Source organism: Zootoca vivipara, chromosome Z2, assembly GCF_965207765.1.
Source record: "Zootoca vivipara chromosome Z2, rZooViv2.hap1.1, whole genome shotgun sequence".
NCBI classification, from domain to species: Eukaryota; Metazoa; Chordata; class Lepidosauria; order Squamata; family Lacertidae; genus Zootoca; species Zootoca vivipara.
Window position 1 is genome coordinate 36,861,575 of NC_142585.1, and position 17,619 is coordinate 36,879,193.

General features: G+C 45.3%; 1 protein-coding gene across 12 annotated transcripts in view; it reads left to right on the forward strand.

Moving 5' to 3' along the window:
- RAPGEF1 (Rap guanine nucleotide exchange factor 1) overlaps positions 1–17,619 on the forward strand; it is a 114,568-nt gene that overhangs the window by 54,553 nt on the left and 42,396 nt on the right. For all 12 annotated transcript variants that reach the window (XM_088664804.1, XM_088664793.1, XM_088664797.1 and 9 more), the window contains 6 exons: positions 7,372–7,511; positions 9,316–9,494; positions 11,072–11,228; positions 14,251–14,339; positions 15,221–15,373; positions 17,263–17,386. In XM_088664804.1, the coding sequence (XP_088520930.1) occupies positions 7,372–7,511; positions 9,316–9,494; positions 11,072–11,228; positions 14,251–14,339; positions 15,221–15,373; positions 17,263–17,386 (842 nt within the window). The remainder of the gene's footprint in view (positions 1–7,371; positions 7,512–9,315; positions 9,495–11,071; positions 11,229–14,250; positions 14,340–15,220; positions 15,374–17,262; positions 17,387–17,619) is intronic.

Sequence of the window (17,619 nt, forward strand, 5' to 3'; positions counted from 1 at the left end):
AAGGCGGGATAAACCCATCTCACTGTGGAAATACTAGAATTAGGCCTGTCATCCATTTTAAAAAGCCATGGCTAATTAATTGTATGAGTTTTAATCCATGGAAGGAATCTGTAAATTTGCATAGAAATACAAAAGAGTTCTTTCCGTCCTTTGTTTTAGACCAGAGGTCTAAACCCTTTTCAAGCTTGTGGGCACATTTGGATTTTGGAGTGAACACTGTAGACAGCATCCCCTCTGGTCACTTCAAGATACACATACCCAAAAAGACACTCACTCATCACTTTACTACTAAGAGTTTTGGGTAGAAGTTGGAGCTACTAGAATTAAGCTGAGCCTTAAAAATGTTATCCTTCCAATTCTATGTACGGTACTTTTTAAGGGAGAAAAAGCCTTTCTCATGGATCATGCAGCAAATTATCCTCCTACTCCTCCAGAGGGGAGGATGTAATCTGACAGGTCCCATCGTTCTGCCCAGACACTGAGGTCCAGCTCCGAGGGCCTTCTGGCGGTTCCCTCACTATGAGAAGCCAAGTTACAGGGAACCAGGCAGAGGGCCTTATTGGTAGTGGCACCCACCCTGTGGAATGCCCTCCCACCAGAGGTCAAAGAGAACAACAATTACCAGACCTTTAGAAGGCATCTCAAGGCAGCCCTGTTTAGGGAAGCTTTTAATGTGTGATGGATTTCTGTATTTTAATGTTTGATGGATTTCTGTATTTTAGAATTTCTGTTTCGTTGGAAGCCGCCCAGAGTGGCTGGGGGAACCCGGCCAGATGGGCGGGGTATAATTAATTAATTAATTAAAAAATGACAAGAAGCAGAATTTTGACAGAACATTAAGAATTCAGAAGGCAGCAGACTTACCTTTGCTAAGAGATTTTCAAGCAGAGGCCACCTTCCAGGGATATTGGACCAGATTATCTATGAAGAGTCCCCCCCCAAAAAAAAAGTCCTATGCATCTTTGGCACACTGTTATTTGGATTAGGAACACCCAGAGCACCATTTATGTCATGGCAATTTGTTTTGATGTTGGACAGTCACATATGCTTGAATATAAAAGGCTAAACTTAGCATTTATCATTGTTAGAGAGAGAAGGTTAGTGTTGAAACAGCTGACAGTCATAATGCAGTAATTTTTCTGCTAGCACAGAGGGTGTTTTGCATAATGACCTCAGTAGCAGTCTGCAAGTACAGTGGTACCTTGGGTTAAGAACTTAATTCGTTCCAGAGGTCCATTCTGAAGCTGAAACCGTTCTTAACCTGAGGTACCACTTCAGGGGCCTCCCACTGTTGCTGCTGCACAATTTCCATTCGCATCCTGGGGCAAAGTTCGCAACCAGGAGCAGCTACTTCCAGGTTAGCAGAGCTCGTAAGAAGAAGCGTTCGTAACCAGAGGTACCACTGTACCCCAAAACTATGTATTACCACAGTATGGAAGTCAGCTGCAGATTACAGGTGTGTTATATTGGAAAACTTGGCATGGGAAGTGTGCAAATAATTCCCTGCTAGTAATTTCTTTTTTCTGAGTACTTTGAGGTAAGTCTTGAGTCTACGAAGACTTCTGTGTGACTCAGCAGCTCCATGGGCCAGTTGTCTGCATGCCAATAATGACCCATCTCCATTTCCTTTGACATGAGCAGCTCTGGATTTCAACCTGTCCATTTGTGGGTTTACCACATGGCTGCAGAATCTGTTCCCTTGCACAAAATTCAGTATCCTAAGAATGTTGGCTCTGATATTTAAAATCAAGCAAATAAATAAATAAATAAATCTCTCATTTGAAGCTGCACAGTGAAATTAGAAACTTCCGTGTTTCTCATATTATAAGACACGTCTTATATTTATTTTTTCCTCAAAAAACCACACTATGGCTTATTTTCAAGGGATGTCTTATTTTTTTTCCTCCTCCTCCTGCCGCGGCCGGCATTGCTGCTGTGCCTATCACTATGTCTTATTTTCGGGGTATGGCTTATATTCCTTGAATGCTTAAAAATCCTGCTATGGCTTATTTTATGGGTATGTCTTAAAATATGAGAAACAGGGTTGGTTCCCTTTTGGCTATTCGGCCATTGAAGCTACGTAGTTAAATCAGCCACACATGTACATAGCCACTCACTGGGTTACCTATGGTGATTGAGAAATGCCCCTAGACAGCCAGACAGTCTGGAATCCTTCAGAGAAGAGCTGAAGCTCAATGTTATTTATTTTTATTTATTTATTAAATTTGTATACTGCCCTTCATCCAAAGATCCCTGGGCGGTTCACAGAATAAAGTGTTAGAGCATCTGCCTTTTACCCAGAAGGTCCCGGGTTCAATTCCTGGCATTTCTAGGTAGTTCTGGGAATGTCTCTTGTCTGAAACTCCAGAGAGCCACTGCCAGACAGTGTAGACAGTACTGAGCTTGATGAACTCATGGTCTATTTCAGTACAGGGTAACTTACAGTATGTACCTATTAATTTATGTACCTATTTATTCAGAACTCTTAAGGACTAGAATCTTACTTTATGATTAGGGGACTCTATGTTCCTTTATGTAAGGATTATTTCAAAGTTGAATATATTGCTGCTTTATTTGAAAAGCAGTCCTAACCCCTTACAGCTATAACTTGCTACAAAAACGAGATACAACATTCTTGGTATGTCCAGTCCTCTGCCAAAGTAGATGTGATGTGAGAGAAGTTTATAAAATTTTGCATGGCATAGGGGAACTGTAAAAGGTAAAGGGACCCCTGACCATTAGGTCCAGTCATGACCGACTCTGGGGTTGCGGTGCTCATCTCGCTTTATTGGCCGAGGGAGCCAGCGTACAGCTTCCAGGTCATGTGGCCAGCATGACAAAGCCGCTTCTGGCAAACCAGTGCAGCACACGGAAACGCCCTTTACCTTCCCGTCAAAGCGGTACCTATTTATCTACTTGCACTTTGACGTGCTTTCGAACTGCTAGGTTGGCAGGAGCTGCGACCAAGCAATGGGAGCTCACCCCGTTGCGGGGATTCGAACCGCAGACCTTCTGATCGGCAAGCCCTAGGCTCTGTGGTTTAACCCACAGCGCCACCCGTGTCCCCTAGGGGAACTGTATATAGTGTATACAGTGGTACCTCTACTTACGAATTTAATGTGTTCCGAACACACATTTGTAAGTCGAAAAAAATTGTAAGCCGAATCCCATAGAAATGCATTGGGAGAAAAAATTCGTAAGTCGAAGCAACCCTATGTAAAAATTTGTAAGTAGAAAAAATCCTATCTAAACCACATCCAAGATGGCGGACGGAGCTCCATTTGTAAGTAGAAAAATTCGTAAGTAGAGTTATTTGTAAGTAGAGGTACCAATGTATAGAGAAAAGTTTTTCTCCCTCTCTCAAAACACCAGAACTGGTGGACTTCCAATATAGTCAAATGTTGGAAATTTAGGACAGATTAAAGGAAAGACTTCTTCATGCAGCACATAGTTAAACTCTGGAGCCTCCTTCCACAGAAAGCAATGATAACTACCAACTTGGATGGCTTTAACAGAGGATTTGACAGACTCATAGAGGAAAAAGCTATTGATGGCAACTAGCCATGATGGCCATGCTCTGCCTCCATGGTCGGAGGCAGTAATGCTTCTGAATACCAGTGGCTGGAAACCACAAAAGTGGAGAATTGCCCTTGTCCTCAGGTCCTACTTGCAGGTTTCCCATTGGGCCTCTTGTTGGCCACTGTGAGAACAGGATGCTGGCCTAGATGGGATGTTGGCCTTTTCTAGCAGCCAGGCTCTTCTTGCATTCTCATGTATTCTGTTTGCAGGCAGATAGACATAACAGCAATTGCATCCTTGAACAAGCTGAAGAAACAGATTGAGAGAGCCATTGTTTATTTTTGTCTGATAATGTACTTGAAGGCCAGGTGGTTGTTTCCCATCTGGCTTGCCTGCCCTGCCGCTCAGCTCCCCCTGTTGTTGTTGTTTAAATTTATATACTGCCCTTCATCTGTTGTAACAGCGGTGTCAAGATTCCAGTGGATGCAAGCAGTTTTATCCTCAAAAGCTTTACAAACAAGTAACAGTGAGTTGCCATAGGTTCCGTCACCTCCCTTGGGCCAGACTGTAGCAGGCTCCATGCTACCTGGAAAAGCTCTGCTGGTTGGCACAATGAGGATGCAATGAAGGCAGGCTTCTTTGCAGGCTTCACTGCCCACTAGGTACACTCAATGATGAGCCTCCACCAGAGTTTGGTTGCATTCAACCAGATTTTTCTTCCACTCATGTTCGAACCATCTCCTAGCCTCTTTCCTCACCAGGGGCAAAACTAGGCTGTATTTCAATGGCGCCCCTCTGGAGCCTTCATCCAGGGCAAAACACCTGGCTAGCTCCCCTCTAGCTGTGACTCTGTTTCTCGCTCTAAGCTCTGGAGTATACCAAGGAGCCAAACTGACTCCACCAAGCAGGAGAGGGCGCTCAGGGGTGATCCTGTCAACAGCCTGAGCCATTCAGTTGTTCCAGAGGTCAGCCAGGGCTCCGACAGGAAATCTCCCAGAGCACTCTGGAAGCCCACTGGATCCATCGGCTTCTAAGGGCAGACCATCCTAACAGCTCCCCCACCTCAGTGGAGGGTAAAAGTGCTGAAAGCCTACATCACAACAGGAAGTGATCTGACAAGTGACTGATGTCAGTACCCCCTACTTTTAGATCACCCTCTTCCTATCCAGTTGAGAAGACAAGGTCCAGAGTGTGGCCTGCCACATGCGTTGGGCCGGTGACAGCCGCATAGTCATCATTGGAGCCATGATGTTGAAGAGCAGTATAGATATAGATATAGATATACATACATATGAACATGTACACACAGATGAAGTCCTGAGCCATCCCAGAGCCAGTCGCCTCAGTATGGATGTTGATGCCCCCCTCCCAACCAGTTGTCTGGGAGTCCCAGCACCTTTTCTGAGACCAGCTGTGTCAGCTCCGGCAGGAAACTGTCAGCATTGGCTTACTGTGAAATCACCTGGGCTTGTTTCACTTTGCAGTTTAAGTGGCTACAAATATGCCTGCTGGTGTTAAAAAGGCACTGCTTCTTCTTTGCAAGGGCTACAGACTGTGAAAAATGCATTGAAACTAAAATAGCTCAAATGAAAATGAGGGTAGAGAGGGGGAAACCCCTTACATGATGATGCTTCCTCTCATTTAAGCAGCCAGTTTAACAATATATCTTTACAGTGGTACCTTGGTTTACAACCATCTATTCCGGAGATCTGGTTGTAAACCAAAACAGGTTATAACCCAAGGCGCACTTTAGCCAATGGGGCCTCCCCCCCCAAAAAAATGGGTTTTAATCCCCAAAATCAACAACCTCAGATATGCTGATGACACAACCTTGATGGCAGAAACTGAAGAGGAATTAAAGAACCTTTTAATGAGGGTGAAAGAGGAGAGCGCAAAATATGGTCTGAAGCTCAACATCAAAAAAACTAAGATTATGGCCACTGGACCCACCACCTGGCAAATAGAAGGGGAAGAAATGGAGGCAGCGAGAGATTTTACTTTCTTGGGTTCCATGATCACTGCAGATGGTGACAGCAGTCACGAAATTAAAAGACGCCTGCTTCTTGGGAGAAAAGCAATGACAAACCTGGACAGCATCTTAAAAAGCAGAGACATCACCTTGCCTACAAAGGTCCATATAGTTAAAGCTATGGTTTTCCCAGTAGTGATGTATGGAAGTGAGAGCTGGACCATAAAGAAGAACTGAATTATGGTGCTGGAGGAGACTCTTGAGAGTCCCATGGACTGCAAGAAGATCAAACCTATCCATTCTTAAGGAAATCAGCCCTGAGTGCTCACTGGAAGGACAGATCATGAAGCTGAGGCTCCAATACTTTGGCCACCTCATGAGAAGAGAAGACTCCCTGGAAAAGACCTTGATGTTGGGAAAGATGGAGGGCACTAGGAGAAGGGGATGACAGAGGACGAGATGGTTGGACAGTGTTCTCGAAGCTACGAACATGAGTTTGACCAAACTGTGGGAGGCAGTGGAAGACAGGAGTGCCGGATGTGATATGGTCCATGGGGTCACGGAGAGTTGGACACGACTAAATGACTAAACAACAACAAAAATCCAAAAAAAGGGACACACACTTCCGGGTTTGACGTGGTTGTAATCCAAAACGGTTGTAATCCAAAGCAATTGCAAACCAAGGTACCACTGTACAGTATATCCTTTTCCACATTCATTCCAGCTACCATGGCCTCCCCCCATATATCTGCTGGCGTGTTTGGTTGTATTCAACAGAGGCCACATTCACATTGTACTCTTAAAGGATTATGATGATAATTTAAACAGTTACAGTTTTTGACAAAAGATTCTGAGATCTGAAGTTTGTTAGGGGTGCTGAGAGTTGTTAGGAGACCCCCTATTCCCCTCACAGAGCTACATTTCTTGGAGTGTTTTAACAATTCTTCACAGGAAACTCTGGGAATTGTAGCTCTGGGAGGGGCACGGGGTGGTCTTGTAACAGTTCTCGGCACCCTTATATTGGAAAAACTGGGAGAAGATTAAAGCTTTAATATCGAAAATATTAGATCATGAAAGCCCATATTGATCCTGTACTATTATTGACAGATTATACTGAAGACAGGGAAAGAACACAAAAATCTTATTGGTAACTGCAACCAGCTATTCTTCTTGCAAATAAATAGCAGTCTTTACCCTCTGCAAATCAGGTGGAGTTTGCTTTAAAACCTTCAGGTGAGGGCAACATCTGTCATAAACCTATCTGCTTCCACCCACAGTCTCCACTCAGCACCGTTGAGGCATATTATTTAATCTGGCAGTGTTTTCCTTCTAGAAAAAAGGTGTTTGGTACTCACTATGAAGTTGTTACAGTAAGTGCCACACTTTTAACCAGTGCTTCCTGGGGTGTGTGTGTATGTGTGCTGGTACTGCGGACCCTTGAGTACCCTCAGAAACAAAAGCACTGCTTTGAGGGGTCAAATAAATCTGTTACTGACCAGTGGTAGAGCATCTCCAGGTAGAGCAGGGAAAGACTCCTAGTCTGACTCCCTGGTGAGCTGCTAGCAGTCAGTGTTGACACTTCTGGAGTAGAAGGGACCACCAGTCTAACCTGCAGGTGGCAGTTTTCATTGTACCTATTTGAAGATTGTAATATGCAACACCCACTATAATGGTCAGTTTCTCATTTGTCATCTTGAATCATTAATAGCCAGTTCATCTGAGGCTGTGGGATTTTGTATTGCTGTATATCATGTGCTTTGTTTCAGCATCAGCCAACCATAATAAAGATTTGATTTATTGATATGGGCATATTGCTTGGTGCAAGTTGGATTCCAGCCCAATCAGATAAATAAACTCATGCTCCTCTTCTTGTTTTTTTGTAGATTCTCAGCGCTCCCATCTTGCCTCATTCACCATGAAGTTGAAGGACAAGTTCCACTCTCCCAAAATAAAGCGGACACCATCCAGGAAAGGGAAGCAGCCTGACCTCATGGTGAAGACCCCCGAGAAGGTGGTGAACAAGGTAAGTGGGTGGGTGTCATGCCCCCCTCCCCAAGGCAGAGCCTGTGAGAGGCAGGTGGTGCAATAGAGGCATTGCTCTTAAGTAGATATGTTGAGCGGGAAGCAGTGGAAGTAGGGAGGTCCACCACAGAAACTTCCTTGCATCACAAGCCTGCAGGCCAGCCTTGCTCCTTGGTCTGAGTTGAGTCTTTGTGGATTCCTGCCCCCCCCAGGTGCATTTCTGGTGTTGATGGGCCAACAAGGCAGGAGGCATAGGTCCTCAGTGTGGAGGCCCCACTCCAGGGGTCCCTGGACCAAGACCATCATCCCCACTCTGCCAGGCTTGAACACTAGATCCATTTCAGGTGTGAACATCATGCTGTATGTTTGAATCACCAGCAAGCCTCCTTGTTGGTGCCACTGGTCTGATGCACCTGCCCAGTCTTCATCCTGCTTAGTCTACTGCAGGCATCCCCAAACTGCGGCCCTCCAGATGTTTTGGCCTACAACTCCCATGATTCCCTAGCTAAGAGGACCAGCGGTCAGGGATGACGGGAATTGTAGTCCAAAACATCTGGAGGGCCAAAGTTTGGGGATGCCTGGTCTACTGCTCTAGGTTGGGGTCCTGGCAGAGAGAGAATGAGGCAGCCTGCAGCCTTGGGTGAATTTATTTATGAGTCCAAGTGTTTAAGCAGAGAGACTTAAGCAGAATCAGTCTTTGTGGGGATTAGCTCCTAAGCAATGTTAACTATTGTCTTCAGCCAAATGATTAGCTGGAAGGGATGCAACCGATCAGGTTCACAGTGCAGGCAAGGATGCTGTTACTCTGGGAGGATGAGGGTGGCCTGCGGAAGGCTTCCCCAAGATTTTATGCAGAGCCAACATGGGTGTTTCAGAGCAAGCTCTATATTATTTGTCCTGTATCTGTATATATTTATTTTGGGGGCCAGGTCTGGTTAACCATTGACTAGGGAGAGTCTAGCTAAAGTGGAAATTGAGTTGCTAAAAGTAACATTGAAATTCCTGGGTATGGTGCATCCCCCCCGCCCCAGAAAAAAAAAACTCCCAACCCAAAACAGAGTTTTAAAAAACCACACCTGCTTACTTTTAATAGAGCCCTGTTTGTCTTGTGCTAAATTTGATTCCCAAGACTTGCTGCAGGAAAGTGTTCCCAAAACATTATTCCATGCTATTTCTGTATCAGAGAGAAATAAAGTTTGCCTTTCTGATACAGCCCATCAGTTGCTAGGGCTCCAGTATCTTGGATTATGTAGGTGTCAGTCGCTCATTTAGTTTTTTGAGAGAGTTGTGGTGGTTCGACTCTTCTAGCTTTTGTGTGGTACAGTCCTCCTGCATGTGGCTGGAGGGAGGCACATCCCTTTGGAACTCCCTCCTGTTACATTTCAGCCAAGAACCATTTCCAAGGGCCTGATTTGCTATGTTGAAGATGCTCCTCTTTCAATAAAGTGGGGGTTATTTTTTTATCACAGTTGGTATTCATATTGAATTCGAAATCATTTTAAAAATAGATGCAATAGTGGTTTTTCTCGCATTGCGGAATCGCATCTTCAAGGTGCTTCATCGGAAGTAATTCATAATTGAATTCTGCCAGGGATTCTTTTAGTTGTGATTCTTGCATTGCAGGATATTGGAATGGATGACTCTTCCAACTCTATAATTCTGTTATTCTGTGAAAAATAACAACATGCAAGCAGACACATGTAGCAGTTAGTTGACCCAGTATCTTTTTTGATAACCCCTTCTTTCCTTTATGGTCACTGACCGAAACAGTAAACGTTTCCCTTTCTCCTTCCATTCTTCCTCAGAATCTCACCTGGCTGGAGGAGAGAGAGAAGGACGTAGTGAGTGCACTACGCTATTTCAAGACCATCGTTGACAAAATGGCAATTGACAGCAAGGTGCTGGAGATGCTGCCGGGATCTGCCAGCAAAGTACTGGAAGCCATCTTGCCGCTGGTCCAAGCAGAGACGCGAATTCAGCAGAGGTGAGTTGCTTCCAGGGGATTAACCAGGAACAAGGAGGCTGCTGCTGCTGCTGCTGCTGCTGCTGCTGCTGCTGCTGCTGCTGCTGCTGCTGCTGCTGCTAAAAACATATAAGCAATTACAGCTAAGAACAACCTTCCATCCAGTGACCACAGAGTTCCCAGGTGATCAGTTAATGTCATTAAGGCAGATCCAGTGGGTCTGCACTCAGTTGGGTATGCCATTGTGATGCAGAATATATTCAGTTTTGAAAGGCTCCAGCCACATGATCCACCAAGGAATTTGCCAGCTGAAAGGGCACCACAGCAGTGTGGTTGACGTCAAATGCCTGCAAACTCAAAGCACCCACCACAAGGCCTTGGATCTTAACTCATTTTAAGGATGAATGTGGACCTAACAAGGTCAAGAAAGCATTGGCAGGGCAAGAGTTATCGGAGCCTATGAGAAATGTCTTTACTTGGGACACTTCCCAGTGCTTGCTGAGATAAGTTCTGGAGCTGCACAGCTTACTTCCGATGAAGCACACATGTGTCTAGATTTATTTCTCTCTCCTCTCCCTCCCGTTTGAAGCCAACGCATTTTGCATCATCAACAGGGGAAGCAGAACTATAACAAGAAACTGCTTGGTTCTACATTTTCTCATGAACGGTGACCATAGTGTGCTGTTTTCAGAATTGGGGAGATGTGGCTGAATGTTGTTTCCTCATCTGCCATTCATCAGACTGTGCAGCAGAAAGGGGGATGGGGTGGCATGGATGAAACACAAATCCAACAAATTCAGGTCGCACATGGCATAATTAAAGTCTATAAGGAGGAATTCAATGCCAGGCTGCGATTATTGTTCTGTCAGTGCAAACATTCCCGTTTGCCAGATGGAACAGTCTCCCTTGTCCTCCCTCTGCATGCTGTCCTGACACACACACCCCGGCAAGCCAATTTGAGGAGGCCAGGGGAAGCAGGAGGAAGCCTTATTGCAACATTGTGCCAGGGAGAGTAGGGGGAAGCCCCATTGCAACCCTGTTTAGGAAAGTTTTTAATGTTTGGTGTTTCATTGTGTTTTTAATACCAGAGTGACTAGGACTTACAAATAAAACTATTATTATTATTATTATTATTATTATTATTATTATTATTATTAGGATCCATTGCGCAGAATGCTGCTGGCAAAACTATTCTGTTGAATCCAACCCTCAATAGTCTCCTTGGAAAATTGGGCAAATTGTTGCTTGATTTTTTAGGGTAGGCACAAGTACAGTGTGGGTTGTTGGGCTGCCCCTTGAAGACTATTCTGAAGCTTCAGGGGCTGTTGTGAGGCAGTGACTCAGTAGTAAGAGCCCTGTTTGTTTGTTTGTTTGTTTGTTTGTTTGTTTGTTTTTAACTATTCCTCATCAGACTTGGGATTGGTTTATCTTGACTTGCTTTACGGTAATAGTCTTCAAATTGGAGACCTGGTGAGTCGTACATCAGAATAAAATGTATTGTGACAAAGGATTTTTTTCCCAACATTTTTCCTTTATTGAAACACCTCTCTCCATGTATTCTCCTTGCCAATGCATTATTTATTTATTTGCTCCTACAGTTCGGCCATCTCTTCCTGCTATAGCCGTGTGTACCAGAGCCTGGGCAATCTGATTCGTTGGTCTGATCAGGTGATGCTGGAGGGCTTGAACTCTGAAGATAAAGAGGTGGTGAACACAGTGAAAGGGGTTATCAAGGCTGTTCTGGATGGAGTCAAGGTACAGCGCTGTCTTCTCTGCCTCTGACCATACCTCAGACCCCTTGCTCCCACCATGAGAACGGGCTGTCTCAAAACTGATGGTAGCAGTACTGAGGCTGGGCTCTTCTGACACACTTCTATAGATGCTTAGTTATAGCGCACACCTCAAATGCTTCTGCACTCACAACTTGGTCAGAAACAGTAAAATTCCAAGGGACCTTCCCCACCCCAGCCCAATAAAGCATACCTTTCTCATTTGAAATCCTGATTTGCGAGGTGGATCTGTCGTGGTTTATTATTATCATTATCATTATTAGAGCATAGACAGCAGTGTTCTACTTAAGTCACCTCCAGACCATAAGTAATTTGCAGGAGGAATTTAAGCATGTTCCGGAAACGTTAGGTTTGTGCATTTAAAATGGATTAAAACTCTCGGTTGCTCTGATGCAACAAATCCACTTTTAAAAGGGTTTTTTTCCACTTAGTAAAGTGATGGAGGAATGCTCTAAAAAGTTTCAGTGGGTCTACACTGAACTTAGTTGGCTGCTACTCATATAGTCTAACCTCCAGGTAAGCTTTGTGCAAGGAAATCAGAAATGCTCTGTCATCCGGAGGAACCCCATGTCAAGCCCTTGGTCCATCTATCTCTGTATTGTCAACACTGATGGACAGCAGCGCTCCGGGGTTTCTCACTGGAGTCTATTCCAGCCCTACCTGGAGATGTTTTGGGTTGAATTTTGGACCATCTGCTTGCAAAATTGGTGTCCCACTGACCTATGGCCCTTCCTCTTAATGTTAAACAGTCATTACTGGTTATGCAGAGTTTAACTGAAATCCTCTGCATCAGTATCAGGCAGCCCACTTAATGTTTGGGCTGTGCTACTTATTATTTGTTGGCATGGAAGTAATAAGTTCAATTGAGTTAAGTGGTAATCATTGCATTTAGGGTTGTTGTTTTGATTCTGTTTTGTTAACTGACCAAGTCTGCATGAAGAGTTGAGCTACCTTTTAAAGAAGAGATTTCATATTCTAAGAGCTTTGTGTAACCCACTTGTATTCCGCACACCTGCAAAAATGTCACAAATCCAAAACTTTAGTCATAAACAGCTGTCTCTTCAGACAAGTCACCATGGGGCTTAGGCTAACATATTGAGCTTTGGGAACCTGATGCAGAAATGAAAACTACCCCCCAGTCTACTGGCTTCTGTGGTTGTGCAGCTGTGGCATTTTGGGAAAACCATCTTCTATGTTTGCCCTCAAATTTTGGATATTGATAACCAGTTACATTGATTTTAAAACAAAAGCAGTGCACTTTCTTAGAAGAGGCCCAGAAATTCTGAGGCAACACAGTATTGTTGTCTATTTACATCAGCACATATGGTGCTTTACTGAGTATAAGGACAGGTCCCTGCCCTGAAGAACTCGCAACCCACAATTTCATATGGGGCAAACAGCAGAGGAAAGGGAGAGAAGTAGCACAGGGAAAAGAGTGTGATGGTTTGCATTGTGTGTGCTCAACATGCACGCCTGCAGATTGTAGGCTCATTTGCAGGAGAGCACAGGGAAAAAACGTTGGGCTAACAGCTTCACATAAATGGTGGGATTTGAGCAAGGATCTAAAGCAAGTCAGGGGGCCAAATGTAGCCCTCCAAATCTCTCTGAACAGTTCTGCTTTTCCCCAGACCACACGCTGTCACCAAGCCAGCTTCACACATTTTAGACAAGGTGTAACTTGGCCCTGGGATGTGATAAATGCTGATTGGCTGCCTGGATAGAAGAGGGCTGTGTGCAGAAACAGTGTAACTTTTGCCAATAATAATAATAATATATTTATATCCTGCCCTTCCCGGTTTAGAAATCGGGCTCAGGGCAGCTAACAACAAATATAAAACATTGATTAAAATGACTTTAAAAACAGCATAAAATACAACATCAATGTAGCATCACCAGGGCTAACTGGCCAAGTTAGTCCTGCTAAGGCCAGCAAGGAGACCAGGGAAGAATTTTAATGGGACCCAGAAGGGTTTCTTCATAAAAAAGGAAAGGGAAAAAGGAATGGGGGATCAGGCTAAATTGAAGGCCAGGCGGAATGACTCTGTCTTACAGGCCCTGCGGAAGGAGATCAAGTCCCGCAGGGCCCTAGTCTCATGGGAGCATTCCACCAGGTCGGTGCCATCACTGAAAAGGCCCTGGCCCTTGTAGAGGATAATCTGGCTTTAGGCCTGGGACCCTTAAGCCGTTATTATTCGTGGACCTTAGGGTCCTCTGTGGGGCATACCAGGAGAGGCAGTTCCATAAGTACGAGGAATGTTGTCTACTACTATACAAAGGGAGGGAGCCACACCCACTTCCCCCCCTCACCCTGCCCAGCACTTCGGTGCTGGTGCCTTTTCTGAAAGTCCAGCAAACCTCTTCCTTTCTGCTTCCGCTTTCCAGTAGCTACTTCCCTCTTTGATATATCTTGCGTTCACATGAAATTTCCATGCATACATTTCAATACACACGTACATTTCAATGCAGTACACCTTTGTTTGGAAGTCTTGCTTGAACCCTCCTTCTTTTTTGCATCATGGTAGATAATAATTCAGAAAAGAGACTGTCAGTGCTATGATCTACAATCAACCAACCCTCGAAGCCTGCTTGGGAACTAACAAACCCAGGCAGCCACCAGTCTGCATGGAGAGAGCTGTTTTCCATGTGTATTTTACCTTGCAGTGCATATGTCACTTCTTGCTTTGTTGCCCCACGCAAGCGCTGACATGGTTACACACAGGTTGCAACATCTTGGAAACATACGTTATCCTGAAAATAAAAGTTTTTAAAGCCAGCAAGGTGCTAGCCCTCATGGACTCATCAGCATGTGGATGTGTGGGGGGCGGGGAGGGAGTTAGAAGCTAAAGAGGTTGGGGTGGTGGTGAAGCAGGCTTACCAGCATTAGAGGGTGAAGCAGAATAGAAACAAGTTTTCTCTGGCGTAGAATAAAGTTGCAGTGGCATTTGACTGAGCCTTCCTTTTTGTCCTGTATTCCATTTTATGATTAGGAGCTGGTGAAGCTTACCATTGAGAAGCAAGAACACCCGTCCCCCACAAGCCCCGCTAAACCCAGCATACCTGCTTCTTCAACGGACAGGTGAGTCACAAAGCGTGTCTGATGAAGCAGTCAGAAACCAAACCTACTCATGGGACAGGCCACGCTTGTATCAGTTGCTTGCAGGAAACACACCCAAAAGAGAAATTGTAGAAGATGAATGCTTGTGTATTGTGACACCCTCTTATCCAATAAATTAAAAGACTGTTGTATTTAAAAAATAGTACCCTGCCTATGGGGTTAGTAGTTAATTAATGAATTGATTATATTTGGGTACATTTATTGGATACAATTTATAATGTTGTGGTGCTGTGGTCTAAACCACAGAGCCCAGGGCTTGCCGATCAGAAGGTCGGTGGTTCGAATCCCCGCGACGGGGTGAGCTCCTCTTGTTCGGTCCCAGCTCCTGCCAACCTAGCAGTTCGAAAGCATGTCAAAGTGCAAGTAGATAAATAGTTACCGCTCCGGCGGGAAGGTAAACGTCGTTTCTGTGTGCTACTCTGGTTTGCCAGAAGCGGCTTGGTTATGCTGGCCACATGCCCCGGAAGCTGTCTGTGGACAAACGCCGGCTCCCTTGGCCTATAGAGCAGGATGAGCGCTCAACCCCAGAGTTGTCCACGACTGGACCTAACGGTCAGGGGTACCTTTACCTTTACCTATATATTAGATAAATAGTTGTGTGAGCAAAAGGAATATAGGGAGAGGAACTGAATTAAATCATATCAATTAATTGTTAAACATGGATGTGGGAAAAGGTGCTTTTTTTAAAAGGGCCAGAGAGAGTGACTGGGTCTTCCAAATACTTGTACGTTCTACACAGCGCCTGGCGCCCTCTCTGGGGCCCCCGGTGCACAATGCCAAATGAACCTTAATGGTGCAAATGCTGTATACAAAGCAAGCCATGCTTTCCCCATCCTTCCCAGCCCTTCAGAGCTTCCCCTGACGGATCGTGAGATGGAGATTCTCAACAAGACAACAGGGATTGCTCAGACGGCGGAGATTTTGACGGTTCCAATGGACGAAGAAGTCGCCCCTCCCAAACCTCCCCTTCCCTGCATCCGGGTCGCTGAAAACAGGTAGAGATGGAAGAAATGAGTTCCAGAGTTGCCTCAGTAGCCTCTTGTCGCTACAGTCAGGGTTGAAATAATTAGCTAGTTGTCATTCAGAGGTTTTCAGACTTTAGAGAACCCTTTCCATGTCAGCCCAGCACTGTTCTGGGTTCATGCTGCCGATTTTGTGTTGTATGAAGAGACTGTAGAACCCCAGTGGTGGCTGATGCGGTACTTCTTGGGGCTGGTAGGGCAGAAATAAAAGGCAGCATTTCCTGTGCTGGTGACAAAGAGGCTGGAAATGATCTGTATGTCTCTGTGTGGTCTATATCTGTACAGTGTGCGCACATCTGAGCAGGGATACATTGGCCACACTCACCACTGGTACTGGAAAACATTCTGATTTCCTAAGCAAGGTGAGATTAGATGCATAAGTTGAGTGGGTGAAGGTGCAGGTGCATTCATTTTTGGTTTCATGGAAATGGGGGTGGAGGGCGTGCGGGAATAAAGCAAAAAAAGAGTGGAAGAAGGCAAAGCGGAACTCTTGTTATCTTCCTTAAGCAGCAAGCACACAAAAGCTCCTAAATTGTGGCAGAGAAGGTCACAAACTTAGATGGCTTTAAATTAGGACTGGACAAATTCATGGAGGAGAGGGCAATGAATGGCTACTAGACATGGTGGCTTCATTCTGCCTCCGTGGCTGGATCCAGTAATGCTTCTGAATACCAAGTGCTGGAAACTGCATTAGGAGAGAAGTGTCTTGTGCTTGGACCCTGCTTAAGAGCTTCCCTTAAGCGTTGGGTTGGCAACTGTAAAAACAGTGTGCTAGACTGGATGGGAAATTGCCTGAGTCTTCTTACATATTTTTGAGAAGTTGGGGGTGTGTGATATTTCTTATGACCCTCTACCTAGCTCTTCAGGGTTGTTTAAGAAGAACGGCAACACCTTGCTTGTTGAAGTGTGTGATGGGGGAATGCAAACAAATACTGTGTGGCTCGCTAGAATCGTGTGAGATTCTTTCCTTTTGCAGGCTCTGTGGTCACTGGTATGAGTTGGCTGTGCAGCTTTCTCGCTGTTGAAGGGCTTTGACATCAAGACACCCTCTGGGGCAATGGGCGTGCCCCAGAAACAGAGCAATTTGCAAACATATTGGCTCTAGAAAATCTTGCCATTATCTGGTTGTTTGGGGTGTTGTTGTTTTGGTCAGCCCCAACAGGAACAACTAACTCCTCCTCCCCAATTGAATGTAGAGGAATGGTTGGTTTGGGTTTTACTACCACTTTCAAACTTCATGAGAAACTCCATCCTTTGAAGGAAATAGCAGCTAATAAGGGAAAGGCTATAGCTCAGTGGTAGAGCATCTGCTTTACTTGCAAAAAGTCCCAGGTTCAATCTCCAGGTAGGGCTGGAAAAGATTGCCTGCCTGAAACCCTGGAGGACTTCTGCCAGTCAGTGTAGACAGTACTGAGCTAGATGGACCCAGCAGTACATCTCATTAGAAGGAAGCCTCTTAGGTTTTCCTGTTTAAATCAGTACTTTATTCAGAACCATGAAGACTGGAATCTTACTTTGTTTTCAGGGGAAGGGCCTAGATTCTCTCCCCAGCATCTTCAGGTAGGTCTGGGAGAGACTCCACATCTGAGAAATAACTGGTCAGTCTAGTTCCATGTTGTCTGCACTGATCAGCAGCAGCAGCTCTCCAGAGTTTTCGGTGGAGGGTGGTGGTCTCTCCCAGCCCTACCTAGAAATGCCAGCAGGGATCAAACTTGGGACCTTCTTCATGCAAAGGAAGTGCTCTGCCACTGAGCTATGGCCCTTCCCCAACCTTCCTGGAAATGGTTATTGTGTCTTTGTGATCCAGAAGTACTTGATTGGTGGTGTTGTGTTCATGTTTTTCTTTGACCCACCTTTCACAGCCCTCCTCCTGCACTGCCGCCGAAGAAACGCCAGTCAGCACCATCTCCCACTAGAGTGGCTGTTGTGGCACCCATGAGCCGGACCACCAGTGGGTCCAGTTTGCCAATTGGAATAAACAGGCAGGTAAGTCGGAAGTTGCCTTGTGCCGGTTCAGACTGTTGGCCCATCTAGTTTTCTGCTCTGAGTAGCAGACCACTGGCAGCCTCCCCAAACCCAATTTAATTGCTGGTGGTGGGACATGAAAGTGCAGAGTACCAGTGGTCCCTATTTTGTCACTGTACAGGGCATGGAAGTTGAAGGCTTGGCCTGGCCCAGCACAGTGATGAGGGGTACATCTTTTCCCCTCTCCCCACTCA